Below are 22,451 nucleotides of genomic sequence, written 5' to 3' on the forward strand. Positions count from 1 at the left end.
ATGGCTTTACCTCTGACTTCAGCACATAATACTTCCATGTCCACTAAAAACCATAAAACAATGAAATATCTTACAATTGACTGTGAAAAGCATTGAACTTAACCCTGCGTGTTCATTAGTTATCAGTAAATTAACCCAAGCGTCATATCCATACACACCATATTTAGCTTAACATTCATTGTCGTCAGTCTTTACTAAGTAGAATGGGAGGTGGAGCCTTCAGCGTTCAGGCCCCTCTGCTGTGGAACCAGCTTCCAGTCTGGATTCAGGACACAGACACTATCTCTACTTTTAAGATTAGGCTCAAAGCTATGGAGAGAAATTTGTCTCCAAAGGGTTGTTAATTGGATAATCCAAATTGCCACTAGGTGTGAATGTGAGTGCGAATGGTTGTCTGTCCCTGTGTGTTAGCCCTGCGACAGACTGGCGACCTGTCCAGGGTGTACCCCGCCCCTCGCCCTATGTCAGCTGGGATAGGCTCCAGCGCCCCCCGCGACCCTGAAAAAGGATAAGCGGAAGCGAATGGATGGATGGATGGATGGATGGGTTGCAAACGTGTACGATGTGCTCCACAAGCGTAAACTAAGATTTACAAATGTGTGCAATGATTTGTGTGTAACTGTTGATGTCCCACACACGTGTGCGGCCTCTAGACTGATCCACACAAATACGAAGCAATTTGACCACACGTAAGACTATTTTACAAACGCGTACTTCCAAACCTGAAGAAATACTGATTGTTTACGCACAATTCATTAAGTTCAGCTCCTGAATCTGATAATATTACCCTCTAAAACCCTTCCTTTGCACACAGATGCTCGCTCACAAAACCTTCCATACGTGTGGACGAATCGCCCAATAGGTCACGCTGCATGCCAACTTAAGCTTTGAGACAGGTTTAAATCTGCCAGCTTTGCACAGGTCCACTAATGTAGGCTGCTTTCAAGTCCCAGTGTAAAAGTAGGACATCTGGGCTTCCACTGTATGCCTGCATCTCTTTGTATTTTTCCAAATAAAATAGATGTTTCTTTTTCTAAATCAACATCACAGCTAATAACCACTTTACTAGAAAACAAAGGTTTACCAAATACAGACAGTGGCCTGCACCGCCCTGAATGTTTGGGATTATTTGTTTGAGCAGTGTAATGGTAGACTATGACCTGGATGACCACTGACATGTTTGGGATTACTTCAGTGCTTAACAAATGTAAACACACCTTTAACACAAACTTTAAAAGCACTCAGGCTTTGAATCAAATAAAATCAAATTACGCCAACATTAATGTCAGCTCACTGTTATTAGAGAGTGCTAAGATTAACATTGGTTGCCATGGTAACAGGAGTGCTCAGAAGGGTCATTTTCAGAGAGGTGCAGAAGAAGAAACGTGAGCTGGTATCAGACTCAGTTTCTGTGAGCCACAATAAGAGTGTTCACTGTGTGCATGTGGTGCTCTGTGATCGTTTGGCTGTCCTGAGTGAGCAAACAGACACAGCAGCCATTTTTAACTTGAACCTTTAACTGCTTAATAAATCTATGCACTTCAGCATATTTATCTTCTCTCTCTCAAAAATGAACCCAACAGCATGCGATGTGATCTGTGTCCACATGTATTTAAGGAGGTTTGACATTGTTTTATTTATTATTGTGCTATCTACTGTACAATATAAAGCGCCTTGAGGCGACTTTTGTTGTGATTTGGCGCTATATAAATAAAATTGAATTGAATTGAATTGTGTGCACAGAAAGGCTTCTGAAAGGTAAAATTATCAGATTCATGAGCTGAACCTAATTGTGCAGAAACGATCAGTATTTCCTCAGATTTGCATGTACTTGTAAAACAGTTTTACGTTTGGTCAACTTGCTTCGTATTTGTGTGTGGAGCACGCCTGTGTGACTCCTCAAGAGTTACACACATATCACTGCACACATTTGTGAGTCTTAGTTTTTGCTTGTGGAGCACATCATATGCATCTGCAGCCTTTCTCAGACAAACATAGTTATAGCCTACAGTTCGGGCTGGGCTCAGTTATGCTGCAGTAGGTCTAGGCTGCTGGGGGATTCCCACGATGCAGGAGACTCTGACAGCACTGAGCAGTTACTTCAATGGCTGCGGCAGCCACGATGTGGGATGGAGAGATTTCGCAGGTCTTTCCTCCCTACTGCTGTCAGACTCCACAACAAAGACTTCAACTGATCAAACACACACATGTGCAATAGCAATAACACTAAGTGCAATACTCTTTTCTGGCATCGTTGTATTATACTCAATTGTATATAGCATTTGTATTCTATTTTATTCGATTGTATATAGTATTTTATTTTATTCTACTCTATTGTGTACAGTTGTGTACAGTGTTTTTTTCTAATTTTCCATGTAACTTTGCACTGCCCACTGCTGTAACAAAACTAATTTCCCATGCGTGGGACTAATAAAGGTTATCTTATCTTTCTTCTTCAGTCACCTTTTTCACTCACTATGTGTTTATACACCTCTCTGTATATAAGTATTAGCTGTTAGAATCTCTGAGTCTCTTCCACAGTGTCTTTGGCTACGTCCACACTAGCCCAGATAAATTTGAAAACGTCGTTTTCGTCTGAAAACGCTCCGCGTCCACACTAGCGTTTTCAGTCGTTTTCACAGAGTTGTGCGTCCACATTGAAACAGCCAAAAAAGCTTACGTTTCAGTCCTGCGCATGCGTGAAACGCAAGAAGATTCGGCCTGCCTCATTTCTGTCAGCCGTTTATTTACTTTCCAGCTTTTTGCAACGTCGCAGCAAAATGTCGAGGAAAAGCACAGAGTTTTTAAAATGGACTAACAATGAGGTGGAGTTGTTGCTGCGAGTAACACAAAAGTACAAAGTTGCAAAAGCGAGTGAGAATTAAAGAATTTGAAGAAAAGCTATCTGCAGCATGTACAGACTGATATTAATCTTTAATAGGGCTGTCAAGTAAAACAACTGCCGTGTAATGCCCTCCGCTGTCTTAGTTTTTTTGGTCCCATGACTGCATCGTATGACTAAAAGGTGTCATCATTTTTGAAAAGGCTTCGGGTTCCCTGTCCACACTGTGATGCGAAAAATGGCGTTTTCAAATGTATCCGCTTTGGAGAGCGTTTTCAAAACGCTGCGTTTTCCTTGACTGAAAAAGCTGTCTCAGTGTGGACAGAAGTCCAAGACTAAGAGAAAACGATGTTTTCAAACGAAAACGCATTAGTGTGGACATGGCCTTTGTCCCGTCTTCCTCCCCTAACACCAACCAATGGCAGCTGCTTCCCTGGGCCAAGTCGTGCTGGAGGTTTCTTCCTGCTAAAGGGATTAAAGGGTTTTTCCTTCCCACTGTCACCCAAACGCTTGCCCAAACGATTGTTGGGATTTTCCTTGTATCATTGTAGGGTCTTTACCTTACAATACAAAAAGTGTCTTGAGCTATAGAAATAAAACTGATTGACTTGCACAAACTTGTGTACGTAAATTATTTTAAAAAGCAACAAAGTTGCCACTCACTAATGAGTTGATCAAGGAGTGTTTGGTAGCTGAAATGGAACAAACTGCATGATGCAGCATTTAAATTTGAATCCCATTGACCTCATACAGGGCACACAGACAGCTGATGAGCTGGATGAGGCAACAACAACAACTGAAATGGGTAGAATCTTAATGCATTTTGGTCAACATGATGTTTTTAAGTGGCTGACAGGGTCTGAGGCACTTATGTACTATCTTTGCATGGTTGAAAGACTTTGTGGCCAACATTAGGCACTCCATAGAAAAGAAGTGGAGATCTCACAAGACGTTTTACATTTAAACATGGATTTTGAATATGGCTTTAGATATCCATGCACTCAGCGGTGAACTCACCTGTGGGCCAGCACAGCTGATCTTACACACATCACAATAGTGTATCTGAGGAGGTTTGGGGGGCTGTTTGGGCCTCAGCTGTTTACTCTGAAAGGGGGGTTTCTTGGTAAAGGTGTTCCCTGTCCATGCTGCAGTTGCAGCTACAGCTGCCACTGCCTGCTTCTGCTGCTGTTGCTGCTGGTAGTAACTGGAGGCTGCTGAGTAAACTGCAGCTTCATAGCCAGAGTATGAGGTTCCTGAAAAACATCCAAACCTACTTACTGCTGCTCTGTTTGTGAACTTCTCAAAAGGTTCTCAGAAAAAACATTTATTTACACAATGAGACCATATTTAACATTTCTATTCAACATGTCACAGAATCAGACTAAAGGTCTCAAAGCTATGCTAACAGAGCTAAGGCGCTGTAGCTGTCCCATGAGGTAAACACAGCACTACTAGTATCAAATAATGTTAGACATATTGTTTACCATTGTTATTGCCGCTCTCATACGGCTAAAAATAAACACATATACTCATTTGTTATCCAGAACAAAACTGATCGGCTGCATTACGATTCACCTTCATGTTACTCACAAACTACAGTAGAAAAGTTGTTCCTGGAACAGTGTTTTTGTGATAAAGTGTCACAGCTTACCAGAGTATGTAACAGCATTAGTGCTGTATGTTGGACTTTGGGAGTAAGACGGGACAACAGAGGCTGCAGCAGCCACAGGCTGGACAGTAGATGTCACTGGGTAGATGGAGAACGTTGAAGAGGCTGGACTGGGAGCAGCTGGCTTTATCACAGTCACCTGTCGAGTCTGCTGGCTCTGGGTGTATGATGTCACCCCCTGGCTGTAGACTGGTTTGGGGGCTAGAAAACACAGAAATGGATGCAAAATTTCAAAGTTCTGCTTGGTCACGTTTTGCTGTACTCGCCTCTGTTCTCACTGAATACTGCAAGCTAGGGTGGGACAATTAATCAACCAAAACATCTTGCCCATGCCGGTTATTTCTTCCAAAGTGAATCACTTCCAAGCAGAGCTAAACCCCATATCCTGTAAGAGTGCATCTGAAAAAAAATGCTGTGAAACCGTTCCAGTGTTACTGTACGTCAGGGGTGACCAATAAGTCGATCACAATCCACTGGTAGATCACAACGGTAGTGTGGGTGGATCGTATGATCCAATCACGTGATTACAGAGCAGCCAGTCTGACATCGGACTGGCTGCTCTGTAATCACGATACAGAGGAACGTCTCCAATGTCTGCACACACCAAGGAAAGCCAGACCCCAGGTACCCATAATGTGTTCCTTCTACTTTGGTGCCATTCAAAGCATCCCCGCCTCCAGATCAGGAACCATGCTGCGCTTAGTAAAGATAGCTCTCCCACCAACACACAAAGCAGTCAGCATTACAGTGGACTCCACCCATCCCTCACACAGCTTCCCTCAGGGACAAGATGAAACACCACCCTGTGCCTCCTCCACCCGACTAAGAAACCGCTACATTTCCAGGCTGAACTCACTCCCACACAAACACAAAGCAACCACTCCACACTGCACTGCTCCTGTGATTTCTATATATCCAGTCTTACACCTTATCTTATTAGCACTGTAAAGGACATACTCCAATAAATTACATACACTGTAACCATATTTGTATAATTAATATTTGACTAATTATTACCACTTTTTAGTTCTCCATATTTTTAGAGGCCTCTCTGTTATTCACAGCTCACATCTTTGCTTCCCACACAGTAGGAAAGACAATATTTCAGCACTGTGTCCCATATATATAAGGCAGTAATAACAATAAATCTGACTTTGACTTTCCTCTCTGGGTAGGACACTTTGTGATGTCGTGTCTAGGGCTGTTCGATATAACGATATATATCGGATGACGATATAAAAACGTCTATCGTTTCATTTTACACCATCGTTTGTTTCGTGGTGTCGCAAAATAAACTGTTTACGGCAATATTTTGCTGGTCACTGTAGTGGCTATATTAATTTCCTAAAGTTCTCTCTTTCTCTTATATTTAATATAACCACACTACAGACGGACAAGCGCTTGTTTTTAATGCGTTGTCGTTAGCAACAACGACGGTAAAACCACCTGTGTCTGCTTGTTTATTTTCCACATAAACCTTTCACAATAAAGCTCAAGATCCTGTTGAGACTTTTCAAAATAAACTGAATCATGTGAAAGATGCAGATTATTTACGGATGAGAAGCAAAAAGAGCCATCAGGTGCTAAAAAATAAACCGTAGACTCAAACATTAGAACAGGCTTTTCCCCGCAGCACGCTGTGTAATAAATACTCAAAGAAAACGTCGGCCATTGCAACTTAAGTCTAAAAATGTATAGTTTCATGCATCAGTTAAAACACTCGACTCCAGGTACGCGACGCCCAGCTGGAAACACTTCACGCAAGTCGAGCTGCCCGAGAGTCACAGAATTTACAGAAAATGTTACATTTTTGTGATTTATATGGGGCGATCGTGGCTCAAGAGTTGGGAGTTCGCCTTGTAATCGGAAGGTTACCGGTTCGAGCCCCGGCTCCGATAGTCTCGGTCGTTGTGTCCTTAGGCAAGACACTTCACCCGTTGCCTACTGGTGGTGGTCAGAGGGCCCGGTGGCGCCAGTGTCCGGCAGCCTCGCCTCTGTCAGTGCGCCCCAGGGTGGCTGTGGCTACAACGTAGCTTGCCATCACCAGTGTGAGAATGTGTGTGTGAATGGGTGAATGACTGGATATGTAAAGCGCTATATAAATACAGGCCATTTACCATTATATCGTTATCGGACGATAGATGTCTTAATATCGGGATATGAGATTTTGGTCAGCCCTAGTCGTGTCTGGTTAAGGAGTTGGTTGATAGAAGGAATACGACAGTCGTAGCCTCTTTCCTAGACACATCGGTGGGTGGGTGCAGTCAATGCGCAAGGCTGACAGACACTGAATTTGCAGTATACTGTGGGGTAACCAGTCAACTTAAAATTCATTCTCTGGTGACAGTGTGACCTTCATGGCAGGCCTTGCATAGACAAACCACATTCTGCATGGCTTCATTGTAAAGAGTCAGTAATCTAAGGCTACGTCCACATGTACCCGGGTATTTTTGAAAACGCAGATTTTTCTATGCGTTTGCACATTTCATCCACACGTAAACGGCGTTTTCGTCACTGAAAACGGAGATTTTTAAAAACTCCTGCCAGGGTGGAAATTTTCGAAAACTCCGTTTTTGCGTTTACGTGTGGACGAGGAAAACTGAGAAAACGCAGCGTCAAAGGTGGGCGCCTTTTTTGACGTCACAGTGTGCGCCACGCTATTGTTTCGGTGAAATGAATTTCTACAATGGCGGACTTACACAAAGTACCGTTAATTTTACTCTCTGCAGTGTTTAAATGCTTACATATACACACAGTTTCTGTCCCTCCACACATAGGACTCAGTTCTGCTTCTATGCGCCATCTTTGTTTACTCTTTCCCACCCAGGCTTCTAGACTTCTGATTGGCCAACATTTCTACACAGTTAGGAATATATCGCCACCCGTTCCTTTGGCATGTTCCTGGCAGCGTTTTCCTTCGTCTTTGGCGTTAACATGTGGAGGGGATTTTTTAAAAAAAACAAAAATACCCGTGTACGTGTGGACGTAGCCTAAGGTGTGTAGTCTAGTCCCAGAACTCACGGTAAACATTTGGCTCATTAGGAAATTCATTATAATTTAAAATCATTTTAGGAGTGTATCTGGAGGAAATTTTAACCATTCTTCCAGAAGTGCATTTGTGAGATCACACACACACACTGTTAGATGCCAAGGCCTGGCTCACACTCTAATTTATCCCAAAGTTGTACTGTCGGGTGGAGGTCAGGACTCTGTGCAGTCCAGTCAAGCTCGTGCATGTTTTATGGCCTCAGGCACTGGTTCACAGTGATGCTGGCATCCACTCAACCCACTCTGATTTTACGTGGCCCATCATTTTGTGTCACAGTTGGTGTGGTTCCCATTCATTTCCAGAGGGAAAGAGGAAAATTCGCAACTAGACTTTCTGCACAGGTGTATTCATCACTGTACCACAAATGTTTGTAGAAGCAGTCTGAAAGGCTAGTTGCTTTATTCTGTTCACATCTGGCCACTGAATTACAGTGGAACCCCGACTTATGAAATTAATTCGTTCCCGAGGGTCTTTTGTAAGTCGAAAATTTTCATAAGTCGAAGCACCCATCGCGCCTTTTGAGTGAGGCGATGCTGAACGATAGCAATTAACCTATAGCCTAACTAGAACAACAATACGTCGTTCAAGTGGAACAGCGAAGTGCAATTACAAAAGCCAAGGGGTTGTCACATGATTCGGAAGGCATTGTGTGCATTGTAGGCTCAGCCAATCAGAGTCAGCGGATTTCGTTACACGGGCATTTTGCCGTAACACGGGCAGAAATATTGCCGTTCAGTGCCTTCGTAACTTGAGTTTTTCATTAAATGGGGTATTCGTAAGTCAGGGTTCCACTGTACTTGGAATACCTGAATTCAATTATTTGGATGGATGAGTGAATACTTTTGACAATATAGTGTGTAAAGAGTTTCAAAGTTTTACAAGTTCAAATTCTTTTTACTTGTATAGCACCAATTCTTAACGGTCACTTCAATGCACTTTATACTGTCCTGCAATATTAAAGAAAAAGCCCAATAAGCAGCTCATTCCCTATGAGCAGACACTTGGTGACAGTAGAAAGGAAAACAGGATGAAATCTCCTGCAGATCCAGACTCTGGGAGGTCAGGCCATCTCCCGGGTGGGGGTGAGGGGAAACAGAAGATCAAGTAGGGACAAACTTTTCTTGGTAGTAAAATGAGCAGGTAATGAAAATGATTGCAAATCAATGCATTTGGTAGTAATGGGGTAGAAAAATGTGTATTTAAGTGTACCTGTCTGGTAGTAGGTATCTGCAACACTGGGTTGTGGCTGTGCAGCAGCAACAGCCGCTGTTGCAGTGGGTTGTTGGTAATACTGCTTACTGTCGTAAGCTACAGCTGGAGCCGTCGACCGGACGTAGGAGTAGGAATCCTGCAAAATGATCACAGTCTCAGACATCGTTGTTCATTCCACTGTTTCAGTCTATATTTCAATGCATCTGTGCCAAAAGAATCAACTCCAAACTTCTACTGGAGGTCTACTGTGTTTTTTGTCATAATACTTTACTCATCATAAGTCTCACATCAATGATAAAACTGTCTGCTCTTAAACAGGACATCAAACATGAACTAAGTGTCATTTACACCATGGACAGGTCATCAGCCTTTCACGGCTGAGGGGTAAAAAACAGTCTACGAGGGTTGGTTTTCCTATTAGACCCTAGTTGAAGCAGAGTTCTATGTTTAAAAGCAACAAGGGGCAGATTGGCCACCTTCATTCTGTCTTTGGAAGTGATTCTTCGTCATTGGTAGCTGCTCTGAAGTGGGAGGTTCCAGCAGTTAGCTGTAACACTGAGAACTGTGTGGAGGTGTTTCAGTCAGGTGCACGAGTAGTTCACTAGACTAAGTCCAATGAAGACCTCTTTGTTTTATTTTTCCAAATATTTTGCAGAAACATGACCATGAACCACATGACTTCAACTTGTCCTAAACACGCCAGTTTGGATGCATGACAATAACTGTGATAATGTAGAACAAAGTGATTAAGCCCAGTCACACAGGCCAGGAGACAGGGCTGCAACCACCAGTCACGGGGGCAAAATAAGTATTCATGACAGTTTTCAAATAGTTGCTCGAGGTTCATGGGAGTGCCTGAGAAAATTAGTCCTGAAGCCCCCATCACACAGGCTTACAGACCAGTAGGTGGCTATTGGAAAAACATGCAATTCTCCCAGACTGAAACCCAGCAGCAAAAACCTCGTTCTAATTACTTTGTGATTGTTAATGACCAAATCGTTTTGGGGCCTAGCGTACTCCTTGTGGTCAAACTTGAATGGAAGGGAGAAACACTACAGTCTCCGAGCTGTAGTGAAACTCCAGTCTTTGGTTTTCATGCTAGTCAAGCAGCAGCTAAACTTCAAAAAGGGCAACACAAAGTGTAAATAGAGAATTTTCACCTTCTGAAAACCATTTGTTGCCGTGCTAATCTTTTACAATGAAAGGTGTTACCATATTACTGAATGACGTGCAGTGATTTCACCCAGCAACAGCTAGAACCCTCCAGCCACTGCTACCAACTCAGGACTCACAAAATCACTAGCCGGACGTCGGGCTAGCGATTTTTCCAGTCGGGCTACCAAAACCTATCTCAGCCCTGCCCGTCGGGCTATCACAGGAAGGAAAAATATATTTCAATGCATTTGCATTCTTTCGGAAATGTAGCTGGGTAATTATGTCATTGGCATCGGGTGAGCCACTGTCAATATGTGACATGTTGAAATCGTGTTTGAATTTGCGCTTGTTTTTTGCTTTCACTTTGCGATCGCGCGAACTGTGTATAGAGAGCGGCAGCACTGATTGGTGAGTGACGATTAATTGCAAACCAATTCCTCTGACATCGTCTTATCACTCATTAGCTTACTATTCAAACCTAACAAGTGAAATCTCCCACAGCAAGCTTAAACATGTGAAAGGTTGATTGCGCAGAGAATCGCTGACTGTTATGCAAGTACGTGTGTAAAAACAGATGGATTTACGCAGGAATTTTAGTTCTGCAGAGCCAAATAAGACAGGTCAGGGTGAAGAAGTGACAGCCAAAGAAAAGCCGACCACAAAACGGAAAAGTTATGACAAATTAGACTATGAGGCAAAAAGAAAGTGCAGCTTTATGGTTTCATGGACAAAAGAATTTCTGTGGCTGGAATATGACAAGCTAAATAACCAGGGGTGCACATAAGTGGTCCACAGGTGCGCATTTGCTGTCAAAATAAAAGACGCGCACCAGATAAGAAGTTGCAACGCACGTTTGAGTACATAAGATTTTCTGGGGGAGGACAGACATTTGTTTAGAACTCTTAAAGATGTCGAAGAAGCAAGCTCCTTTAAGCAATTACTTTGGTGTTCCTCCACCTCCAAAGAAATGTCAGAAGGAGTCCGAACCGCAAAAGAAGCGCGTATTCTCGGAAAAGTGGTTGCAGGAGGTGAGCTGGCTTCAAACAAATGATGAACACACAGAGATGTGGTGCAGAATATGCCGTGAAAATCCCACTCTAGCGGACAAAAACAGTGCCTTTTATTTTATTTATTTATTACGCGCTTTTCACAGACAGACAGTCACAAAGCGCTGTACACAAATATTATATACACAACGTAAAAGATCAAATGTAAATAGTGTAAAAAATATAAAATATGTAGATCAACAAAAGGCTTGTTTGAACAGAAAAGTTTCCACCCGCGCACCCAAACGCGCATTGCAACTTCTTATCTGGTGTGCATCTTTTATTTTGACAGCGAATGCGCACCTGCGGACCACTTATGTGCACCCCTGTAAATAACATAATGTTCTGCTGGGTGTGTTGTTGGTTTTCCCTCGATTTCTGAGTTGACAAGTGCCTTTGTTACTGGGACCAGTAATTTTAAGAAAGACCCCCATTAGAACCCATGAGAAATGCAAGAAATGCATTATTGCTCGGTCTGCAATATCTTTCCCAGAACAAACACCAATTGCAAAGAACACACTAAAAATAAACCTGAAAAATCTGTTTAGAACAGCGTACTATGTTGGAAAGAGTGAACTACCATTGGCAAAATTTAGCAGTCTTTGCAAACTTCAAAAAGCAAATGGCCTCGATCTTGGTTCCATTTGCCTCTTACCTGTGACTTCAGTGGAAATTTCAAATTCAGGATCTGACACAGACTGATTCATGTTCTACACAGTTCTTACAAGTTCATAGAAATTTCTGTTCAATTAGAACCAAGTATTTGAGTTGATGTTGTAATTTGTGTTTCAACAATTTTTTGATTAATGTTTTGTTTCCGTTACAATATTATACATTAAAGTATAACATTGTAAAGGAAACAAAACATCAATCCAAAAAATTGCTCTCTTTTTTGATTCGGGCTACTTAAATTTATTTTGGGCTACCAAAAACTGAACAGTCCCTGCCCAAAGGGCTACCAGGGATTTTGAAATTTTGCGAGCCCTGCAACTAGCTGGGCAATAATGTTATCCCTAGGAATACCATACTGGTCATAATACAACTACCGGTTCCTATCACTTTCATTTTCCCTCAGTTTTAGAATAAAATGGTCCCCTCAGAATTCACTCAAAATAATTCCACCGCAACGTCCCAACATAATTTCATTATGACGATACCTAAAACTTTGTCTTTTTCAGTTTTAAAATGTGACATGGGCGCACCGGTACGCCTAACTTTAAAAAGTTAGGTGTACCGGCACAAAAGTTAGGCGCACTCAATTTTTCAACCGCATCGCTTAACACCGCAGTTTTACATGTGCACTTTCTTTTTTGGGGGGTCCATACAGACAAACTTGTGCTTAAATTGCTTTGTCAATATTGTAGAAAATGTTAAACTTAATCATCATCTCGGCCTCCTCAGACGACCTGTTTGCTGCTGCCTGCTGCTGAAAGGCAGTGGGGAGAGGGGACACTTGGGCAGTGCATTTATTACAGCATATAATGTGTTTTCTGGATACACTGCTGTTTTTTTCAGCATTCAAAGATTGATGGCTCCGTGTCAGAGCTGGCTATGAATTTCAGACGGATCAGGCCTTAACTTAACACAAAAGTTATCAATAGTTCTTTTCATCTTTTCTTATTACCCACAGCTACATCCACTTCTGTCGGGCCTAGGCTGCTCACTAGGGCTGGGTATCATCACTGATTTCTATAATCCATTCGATTTCGGTTCTCAAAGTCCTGATTCGATTCAATTTAGCCTCAGACAGTCAGAAATACTATAATTCTGATCATTTATCAGTACTGATACACATGAGACTTCATCAGAATTGTGAACATCACAGCAGATGCCTTTGTGTCAAAGTAACTGAGAATAAAACACAGAAAAACATGAAGGAGATTTTCCTGGTCTGGCATTTTATAGCAGATAACCTTAAAGATATTCTGCAATATTGCATAATTTTAAGAAGTTTAAATTTCTTCAGTATTGAACAGCAGAAATTAGGCTTTCTTGTCCGAGGTCATTTAAGTGAAAAAAAGAAAAAGAAAAGAAAAAGACAGCGGCCGACAGCGCTGTAAACAACAGTAGACTGGTGGGTAATAAGCGAATGGATAATGCAGAAAACAGAGATTTGAGATGGGAAACTGTTCTTGATGTACACACAGGGAGAGAGAGAGAGAGAGAGAGAGAGAGAGAGAGAGAGAGAGAGAGAGAGAGAGAGAGAGAGAGAGCGCTGTGCATGAAGTGTGATTTTTATCGTGGTGGAAGCAAAACAGCAAAAGTCAGAGGGAAATCATGATGACATTGATCAAATGTGAAGCGCAGTTTGCTGCTTCTTTTGCTGCTGGCTCGGGGAATTTTGGTTGGAGAGACAAAACCTGCAGCTCAGAATCTAGCGCAAAAAAGACGGAAACACAGAGCGGACCCGACGCATCAGAATCGCTGAGCTCCGACAGCGTGTCCGTGTTCGGACCGTGGGGTGAGAAAGCCGAGAAAGACAAAGCTGATTCTGATGCGTCAGGTCCGCTCTGTGTTTACGTCTTTGTGTGGAATCCGTTTATGAATTGATATCGCTCTATTCAAGCTACTCACCTCTCTCTTCCACCTGCACTTTCAACTGGACCACGACCAATCAGAGAGGTCCCGCCCCTGACTATCTCTGATTGGTTTAGTCCACGATAGGGGCATAATGTGTGTCTGCTGTTGACCACACGGAGAGTTGCAGAGATTTTTTTTTTTTTTTTTTTTGTTACCCGAAAATATTTGGTCGCACCGGTGCAACCAAATTTTTTTTTTTTTTATTATTATTTTTTTTTAAAGTCGCACCACTGAAAAATTTGGTCGCATTTGCGACCAAATTGGTCGCACTCTAGAGCCCTGCCCACACATCTTTGACTGCTATAAGCAGTAATTAATTATTAATAAATGACAAAATTAAATTTGAACTTTGCATTATTCTTAAAGACTACACTCACAGTAAGAGCAAAAACTGACAATAACCACAACACTTCATTTTATTAAACTTTATTATCATTCTTCTTTCTTCTTCCTAGCGGTTTATATCCCGCGACGCAGGGTCCGCTATGTTGCATGCCTTCCTCCACTTCTTCCTATCAAGGGCGTCTTCTGGTGTAACATTCACAGCCTTCATATCATCCTTGATTTGGTCCATCCAGCGCTTTTTTGGTCTTCCTTGTGGCCTTTTTCCCTCCAGATCTAATTGCTGGGCTGTCTTTGCGATGGAATTTTTATCGCTACGGACAACATGGCCGTACCATCGGAGCCTCGCCTCTCGCATCTTGTCTGTGATCGGTGTCACTCCCCATTGTTTCCTGACATCATCGTTCCTCGCTTGGTCAAGTCGTGTGAGACCCAGAGGCCACCTCAGCATCTTCATCTCCATGGTGTGAAGAGCTTGTTCATGTTTGGTCGTCGCTGGCCAGCACTCTGACCCGTAGAGTGCCACTGGCCGCACAATCAACTTATAGACTTTTGCCTTAAGATAGATTGGCATTCTCTTGTCACATAAGACTCCACTCACCTGATGCCACTTCATCCACGCTGTGTTGACACGGAGTCTGGCGTCTGGTAGGGTTTCGCAGTCTGAGGTGACAAGGGACCTGAGGTACTTGAATTGGGCAACTTTAGTCAGCGGCTCGCCGTCGATAGTGATGGCACTGTTGGTCTGGGGGTCGCATTCAAGGTACTCAGTCTTTTTGATGTTCAGGCGCATGCCGTTTTCGGAGAGCCGGTCTTTCCATGCTTGTGTTTGGGTTTGCAGGGCTAGGCAGTTTTCTGTTTCTGATAGGCACACATCATCTGCATACAGGAGGCTCCATGGATGTGGTGATTGCAGATCAGCCGTCGCGGTGTCCATACAGAGAGTGAACAGCAGGGGCAAGAGGGCCGAGCCCTGGTGGACGCCAACGGTAATCGGGAAGGCTGGTGATGTTCCCGCTGAACATCGGACCTCGCTTGTGACATTACGGTAGAGCAGCGGAGTCCATTTCACATAAGCTTCCGGGGCACCATGAGTTCGTAATGATCGCCAAATAAGCTTGTGGGGGACCCTGTCGAATGCCTTTTCCAGATCCAGGAAGATCATGTGCACCGTCTTGTTCTTTATAATGTACGCATGTATGGCATCGATAGTTCCACAGCCCTTAACAAAGCCGCATTGATTCGGGGCGATTGTGACCAGTTGACGGATCCGATTTTCCAGGACACGTTCGAAGATCTTCATTGCATGGCAGAGTAGACGAATTGGCCGATAGTTGGTGCACTCTGTGACGTCTCCCTTGCCTTTCCAGATGGGCACTGTGATGCTCGATGTCCAAGCTCGGGGGGCTTTGTCTTCGACCGTGATATGGTTGAAGAGTGCCGCAAGGTATGTTGTACCGCGATCGCCCATCATCTTCCAGATTTCAGCTGGGATGTCGTCCGGTCCTGTGGCTTTTCCGTTTTTCATTTTCTTCAACGCGTTTTGAACTTCGGCAGTGGTGATTGGTGTGACAGGCCCTGCGACTGGGTCCGCGGGCGGGATAGGTGGATGTGTAAATTCTTCATTGCTGATTCCAGCGAAATAATCTGATCAGCGCTGAAGGATGTCTCGGGGGTCTCGCAGAACCTGCCCGTCGGTTCCCTTGATTTGGACAACATGGTTCGTATCGAAGTCCTGCTTCGCGCAGTGGCGGGCTTTGGCAAGTCGGTAGATGTTATTGGCCCCCTCTGGGGTTTGGAGCTGGTCATAAAGATCTTGGTAGTGTCATCTTTTCGCGAAGGCCACTGCCCTCTTTGCTGCCGATTTCAGAGCGCGGTATCGGGTGAGATCTTCATGTGCTCGCGATCGCCACCAAGTCTTATAGGCCCAGCTTCTCCGCTTTTATTGCTTTTTGTACCTCCTCATTCCACCACCAGACCTGTTTCTCAATGTATTTTCTGCCTGGTTTTGCTGAACCAACGGTGTCCTCCGCAATGTTGTGAATGCGCTCCGCCGCTTCAGTCCACGTCTTCTCAGCAGGTTGGTCATTGTTTACGGCAAGTGAGAGGAGCATAGTTGTCAGTTTCTCCTTGTGCTCCTTCACCTTCCACCATTTGAATCGTTTTGGTCCTGTCCGGCATCTGGGCAGCTTTGGCTTGACAATCTTCGTATCCATGACGAGTAGACGGTGCTGGGGGGGCCACGGATTCATATGGAATTACTTTGGTGTCCGTGACCTGTTTGAGGTCTCGCCGCCGAACCATCCAATAGTCGATCTGAGTTGCATGTCCGCCGCTGGTGTAGGTGGCTAGGTGCGATGGCCGCTTCTTAAAGAATGTGTTGGTAACGGCCAGATTGTGCGCCGTCGCAAAAATCGAGGATACATATTCCGTCGACTTTATTATCATTATTATTAGAATATGTACAGAACCGCAGAGGTTTAAGGTCCAGAAAGAATGAATGCAGCTTGTGTCCAGTTTCTGGAGCCCTCCTGTTGAAAGTAGAAGAAATATTAATACAAACACGTCGAAGGTGGAAATCAGTCAATTTGCCTTCTTCCCCCACCAATGTATACCATTTATTATTTGTTAGACAGCTTCTGTATTTTACACGTCCTCATGATAGTACACTGAAATAGCACCTTGTCAATAGAAAATTGTAGTTTTTAGTCAGTATAAGCTTTTAATGATATAAGTTTACTTGTGACAGAATGCTGCATGATGATCATTTCCTAGCTTAGAACTGATTGTACTTTTCATTGTTTTGGACTGATTGTTCTTTATAAAACGTGTTCTGATATTTGTATCTGAACCTTCCCACAGCGATAGTAAGAAGTCAAACAAGCAGTTCTGACCTCACACACACACACACAATCACATACACATATGCTCACGTCACTGAACAAATGTATTCATTTTTCTTGTGTATAAATAAAGGCAAGTGCAAGAGCAGAGCGCGCACTTCACAGGGCCCCCACTCTGATGTGAGCGTTCTGTGAAACGCCCTTGCAAGTTAAAACTGCAGCGTCTGTGTGTGTCTTCACTCTTAGACTCTCAGCTGAAGAAGTGTCATTTAAAATAAATCTCTTGACAGACCTCAGTAGGGTAGTTTTAAGAACACCAAAAACAACCATTTCCTTATTCAAATTGATTTTAGCTTGACTAATGTGATATCGATTCATTAAATGCTGAATCGATTTCCTCAGTGGTGCTAGGTTTGAATACATGCAGCTTACAGACAGCAGTGTAACATGACAGCTGTCTGTAGGCTGTTAAGCTAAAAATAAATGTGCTGCCATCTGCTGTGAAGTAACTTAAACATGTCACACAAGGACAACCTTTGGAAAACCAAGCCTGCTACAACAAATCTAAAACCATTTCTTGGCCCAGTCTGATCTGCCAACTATTGCTGACAACTGGTGCCCATACTAGGTTTGAACACTTATTAGTCAAGCAAAGCGACTGGACTGTTTAAAATTGTACAGTTTCATTAAAATCTATCTATTCCATTTCAGATGCTAATAAGTTCTCATCAGAAAAAGTTCAGGTACCTGCTGTTGATGGTTGCTTCCGGGTCTCCACACAGATGGTGTACAGGGAGAGGATTGCCACGTCCAACATGTTTCCCTCAGAGGACAGCATCAAGTACTGTGGTGAGGTTATGTAGGAAGATCCCCAAGCTAAGGATCCACAGCAGCTTTCTGGCAGCAGACCCACTTGCTTGCCAACTAACCAATCATGTCCTGTAACTCAATCGAGTTTCTCCCGTCCTCATTTTAAAACGCCATCATTACGTTTTTGAGAGTCATTGAATTGCATTTAATTTGACTGATTTAAAGCACTTATGGAGAGAATGTATTAACCTGTGTGTAATTTCTTTAATTCCTGCTGATAGTGTCCACTTAGAAACTAGTTAATGGAATTCTGCAAATGCATTTATGGCACCTGAGCTCCAACAAATATAATGAAGGTAGCATTATCTGGAGTCTCCCCATATTCCTCGGGAACGATGGAATTTAAAAAAGAGACTCCAAAGAATGTTCTGGAATCTGTGAGTCTACAGAAAAACGTCGTGGTACCTGGTAGTTCTGTGAGGTGACTGGTGGGGGTGGTGGAGGGACTTCAGGCTGCCGTTGAGGGTAGCCATAGTCGGTGGCCGCATGGGTCGGCTGGTATCCTCCATAAGCTGCAGCAGTGGCAGCAGCTGCCACCGCAACAGGAGCAGGCCTAGCTACTGCAACTGTGGCTGCAGCAGGGGCGTAAGCTGCTGCCACAGTGTGTGCTGCCACTGGTGCTTGATGAACTGTGTAACTGGCCACTGTGGTTGGATGGGTGTATGCTACCCCGGCTGCTGGCTGCTGGCTGGGAGACACAAAGGGAAACATGAAGGTTATCTCGACAGTCTAACTGAGAAATGCCTTGGCACATGTTAAAAGATCTTTTTCAGACTCCAGTGTCTCCAAAGTTGTACAGCTATCCCCAAACTCCCATGAAAATTTGCATATTAATGATCAACACACTGGTCTCACAGCCCACCGTTTCCCCAGTGGTGCCAGTTTCAGTCATTGTGTAAATATCCTGTTTATAAGGCTGGAAACCTGCTGAGACTGAAGTAGTCACCTGATGATGATACAACCTTTCTCCCACTGAAACATCCAGGTGAACGACTTCTGGGGATTTCCCTACCTGGATTACTGAGCATGCATCAAGACTTTACAGCTATACTAACTACCAAAGCATGTATGGAGATTCTTTTTACCCTGCTGAGATGATGCCAACCTGATTACATTTACATTTATCTGCTTTTTTAAAAAAAAAAAAAAAAAAAAAAAAAAAAAAAAAAAAATCCTACAACTAATGGGAATCAGAGGTCCCTTAAATTATCATCTGAATCGTGCAGTATAGACTACTATTAATAAATACCATGCATTATTTGGCATATAAAGACTCTTGGTTGATTTATTTAAATGTGCATGACAGTTATGGTGCAACTGCAGAACTCTGATAGGCCAGAATCTGACGTGTTCTTATGTACAGGTCAGCTGTAACACAGATATCAGGTTTACTTTGTGGACTAATTTGAAATAAAGCAGCTCTCCTCCAGATAAATTCAATTTATATAACGCCAAATCACAACAACAGTTGTCTCAAGGTGCTTTTTGCTGTAAAGCAGGGGTGTCCTTGATCCAACACAGCTGATTTAAATGGCTAAGTGACCTCCTCAACATGTCTTGAAGGTCTCCAGAGGCCTGGTAATGAACTAATCATTTGATTGAGGTCTGTTGACCCAGGGTGAGATGTAAAACCTGCAGGCCTGGAGTTGGCCACCCCTGCTGTAAGGTAAAGACCCTGCAATAATACAAAGTAGGGCTGCTACAAACGATTATTTTGATAGTCGACTAGTCACCAATTATTTTTGCGATTAGTCGACTAATCAGATCATGCATCCATTGGACGTAAAACATACAGCTTACTACTCTTATATAACTTGAAGTGTTTATGGTATGTGCTAACTAAAAATAAAGAGCCAGTGATAGTTTATTAAACTTTTACTGAAATTTGCAGATTGTCTCGGTGGAGTTTAATAAACTCGGCCGTCTGCTCCTTGCCATCTAAAATATAACAGGACACCGAAGTATATTCTCGAGCATCTCACACTTCTGATAATCAGTTGTCTGCTTGACTTTTATTCAGCTGTGTAAAAACTATAACTTTAATCTCAGCCAAACCGATTTACTGAGGAACAAATAATACTGAAAAAAGCCAAACAACAACGTTTTTAGGTTATCCAAATGACTTAAATATCATGTTTAACCTGAGTAGTGAATACCGCGGGGGGTTTGAAAACGATGTGCGGGGAGTTCACGGTTATCGCCCCGGCTAGCTATCGAGCTGGTGGGTAACAGACGTCTCCGAAAACGTTGGCGCACTTTTGCAAATGTGTGATGTCTTCATAAACCGAGCAGATATTTAAAGTTTACACAGCTACATTTTCGCCTGAAAATATGTTAAAAGTTTATTTTGTGACCCAGAAAGAGTAATAAGAGTAATATTAAAACTAAGTAGATGCCGCCATTGTTGAAACTGCAATTGGCTGGGCCGCCCTATCAAATCAAAATTTATTTCTATAGCACATGATGATACAACAAAGTTGACCAAAGTGCTTCACAGTTGGTCAGAGCAACAGCATAAGACAGAATAAAAAGAAACAGTTACAAGGAGGGCGGGAAACCTATGAATTCTGGGATGGGTTGGGTCACGAAGGATACACCCGACCCATCCTTCAAATCTGGGGAAATGAAGGGCACATTTGTTGGAGTCTTCGAATTTGGACAGTCTTCGTCGCGTTGCTGTAACGTAATTGGTCTACAAATGCGGCCTCCGAAGGATGCGGCCCCTAAATTTGGACACAGCTACGATACCGGACACTGCTTCTTCTGCTGCTTCTTCTTCAGGGTTTAACAGCAGCTGGCATCCTTGTACATGCAGTGCTGCCATCTTCTGTTTCAGTCCGTTATTACACTCTTAAATCCTACTACTTATTCCTGCGTCTTTTGGGATCGTACAAAGCTTCAAACAACGTTCTTTAGGGTTAGGGTTAGGGCGTGCCGAGAGAGAAAGCCATCACAAGGACTAAAGGCGCCGTTACAGATCAATAAGATGCTGAGAGTGAAAGGAAATGGAGACGGGGCCAACAAATAGGGTTACTGTATAAGTTTCCAAGAATCCTTTGCCAAGTCACATGAAAACATTGCTAATGTGGATTCATCACACAAAACAGGATACTAACAGGATTCAGAGTCCAGCGCTCCCCAAGCAGTTTGATTTGAACAAAGCCATTTTTAAGCACAGTGGTTAGCGCTGCTGTTTCACCGTCAGCTGGGTCTGCGTTGGCATGCATCATCATTTGGAGTTTGTTCTGCCTGCACCTGTGTGCTCTGTGTGGGTTCTCCAGCTTCCATTAACTTTGTGTTAGTGTGATTTTAGGTGTTTATATGGTGACACCAACACAATCTTTGTCATACTCAAGGAGAGCAACACAATCCAATCTGAGGACAATGTAAAACATCAGTGATATAGTTCATTTCAGGACCTGACTATCTGTTTACTCCATATTAAACAATGCAAAGTAGTGAGAATGTTGTAATGGGTTAGGCTGGATCCAAAGCTCCCGCCTTTTTTGTTCAGAAATAAAAAAATGAATCAGACAAACAGCTGATGTCATGTTGCTGACCATGGCTTCCACCACAGCAGCTGCACCACCACCATTTCACCGTAAGTGTTCAAAATTAAAATGTCAAAGGTAGAAAATACAAGGTACAATCAAAGAAACCATTTAACAGGCATGTGGGACATTTTAGCAGTTAGAACAGGAAAAGCCAGTTTGCAAACTTTCCAACTTTTCCAAAGTCCTGAAACTTCACGGCGACATTCGGCGAGCAAGCGGAGCTCCTTCGGTTTATGTTTGAAGAATAAGAAAAAAGTAAAAGAAAAGTATATGAACACTTCACTAGAACAGGGCCGAGGCTGTTGGTATGCACCCCCCCCCTTTTGTTAACATAATGGTAGATTAAAATCAGCCAATTCATACAAAACTAGCAGGTGGCTTGCTCGTGCTTCAGAGGCCTGAGTTAGTGATTGAATCCATACCATTATGCTCGGGGTAAGCACTGAAACTCCACATTTAGGCCATAAAGCGTTCTCTTTTTAAAAGAGGTTTTTTGACTGCAGCTGAATTTGGACCAAGCCCTGTTCCCTTTGCTCTGACACCGACCGCCATCCCAGCACACACACTTACCTGTGAGAGCAGGTGCTGCTCAGCAACAACATCATCATAGTAATAAATGTTACAATAATCCTGCACTCTCCCATGAGATGTATGTTTTGGGTTTATCGTAATTTGTGGCCTGTGAGCATCGTGGACTCGGATCTGTAGTGTGTTCAGAACACGCACACAGTGGGCTGGATGTTCAGCCGTGCAGTGACACTACAGGCACCGGGTTACATTTTCCTACCAAATAACTATTTCAGTTCATCCTTATAATAAAGTCTAATAATGTCACACATAAGGGGACTGTCCCGTGTTTGGATGCCCGACCCCCCCACGGAATCTCCCATGTGTTCGTGAGGCCGGCCTTGGTCTGGAATAGATCGGCAGTGCTTCCCGTTTATTTCCGTAGTTTTCCGTCGGAACTCCGGAGGAGGTCCAACCGCAGCACCGGGAACAATAGCCCCCTCCCCCAGTGCGAACAACGGGATCAGTGGGCACCAACAATCCTTAATAAGTACGTGCAGCATATAAAAACAAGCCATCGTTCGACCGCAGAAACATTATGCAGCACACAGGAACCCAAACAGCCAGGTATCCCGCATCCCCGTACCTGTACTGAGCGGCAGCGCCGTGGGTAAATCCAAAGTAATTGCCGGTAGCCATTTTGGCATCTTCACCAAGCCGGCCAGGCACTGCGGAGGACACACACAGGATAAGCTAACCGTTAGCAGCGGTCCAACAACTAT

The 22,451-nt window shown here is 43.4% G+C and overlaps 1 protein-coding gene across 2 annotated transcripts in view; it reads right to left on the bottom strand.

Annotated features, from left to right (window-relative positions):
- Positions 1-22,451, bottom strand: part of zfr (zinc finger RNA binding protein) — a 58,336-nt gene that overhangs the window by 35,632 nt on the left and 253 nt on the right. For both annotated transcript variants that reach the window (XR_005615219.1, XM_031754392.2), the window contains exons 2-6: positions 22,316-22,397; positions 18,014-18,296; positions 8,770-8,908; positions 4,494-4,712; positions 3,860-4,095 (exon numbers count right to left, since the gene is read on the bottom strand). Coding sequence is in view for 1 of the 2 variants with exons in the window: in XM_031754392.2 (XP_031610252.1) it covers positions 3,860-4,095; positions 4,494-4,712; positions 8,770-8,908; positions 18,014-18,296; positions 22,316-22,397 (959 nt within the window). In the remaining variant the exon portion in view is untranslated. The remainder of the gene's footprint in view (positions 1-3,859; positions 4,096-4,493; positions 4,713-8,769; positions 8,909-18,013; positions 18,297-22,315; positions 22,398-22,451) is intronic.

The sequence above is a fragment of the Oreochromis aureus genome, linkage group 12 (genome assembly GCF_013358895.1).
Source record: "Oreochromis aureus strain Israel breed Guangdong linkage group 12, ZZ_aureus, whole genome shotgun sequence".
Classification (NCBI taxonomy): Eukaryota; Metazoa; Chordata; class Actinopteri; order Cichliformes; family Cichlidae; genus Oreochromis; species Oreochromis aureus.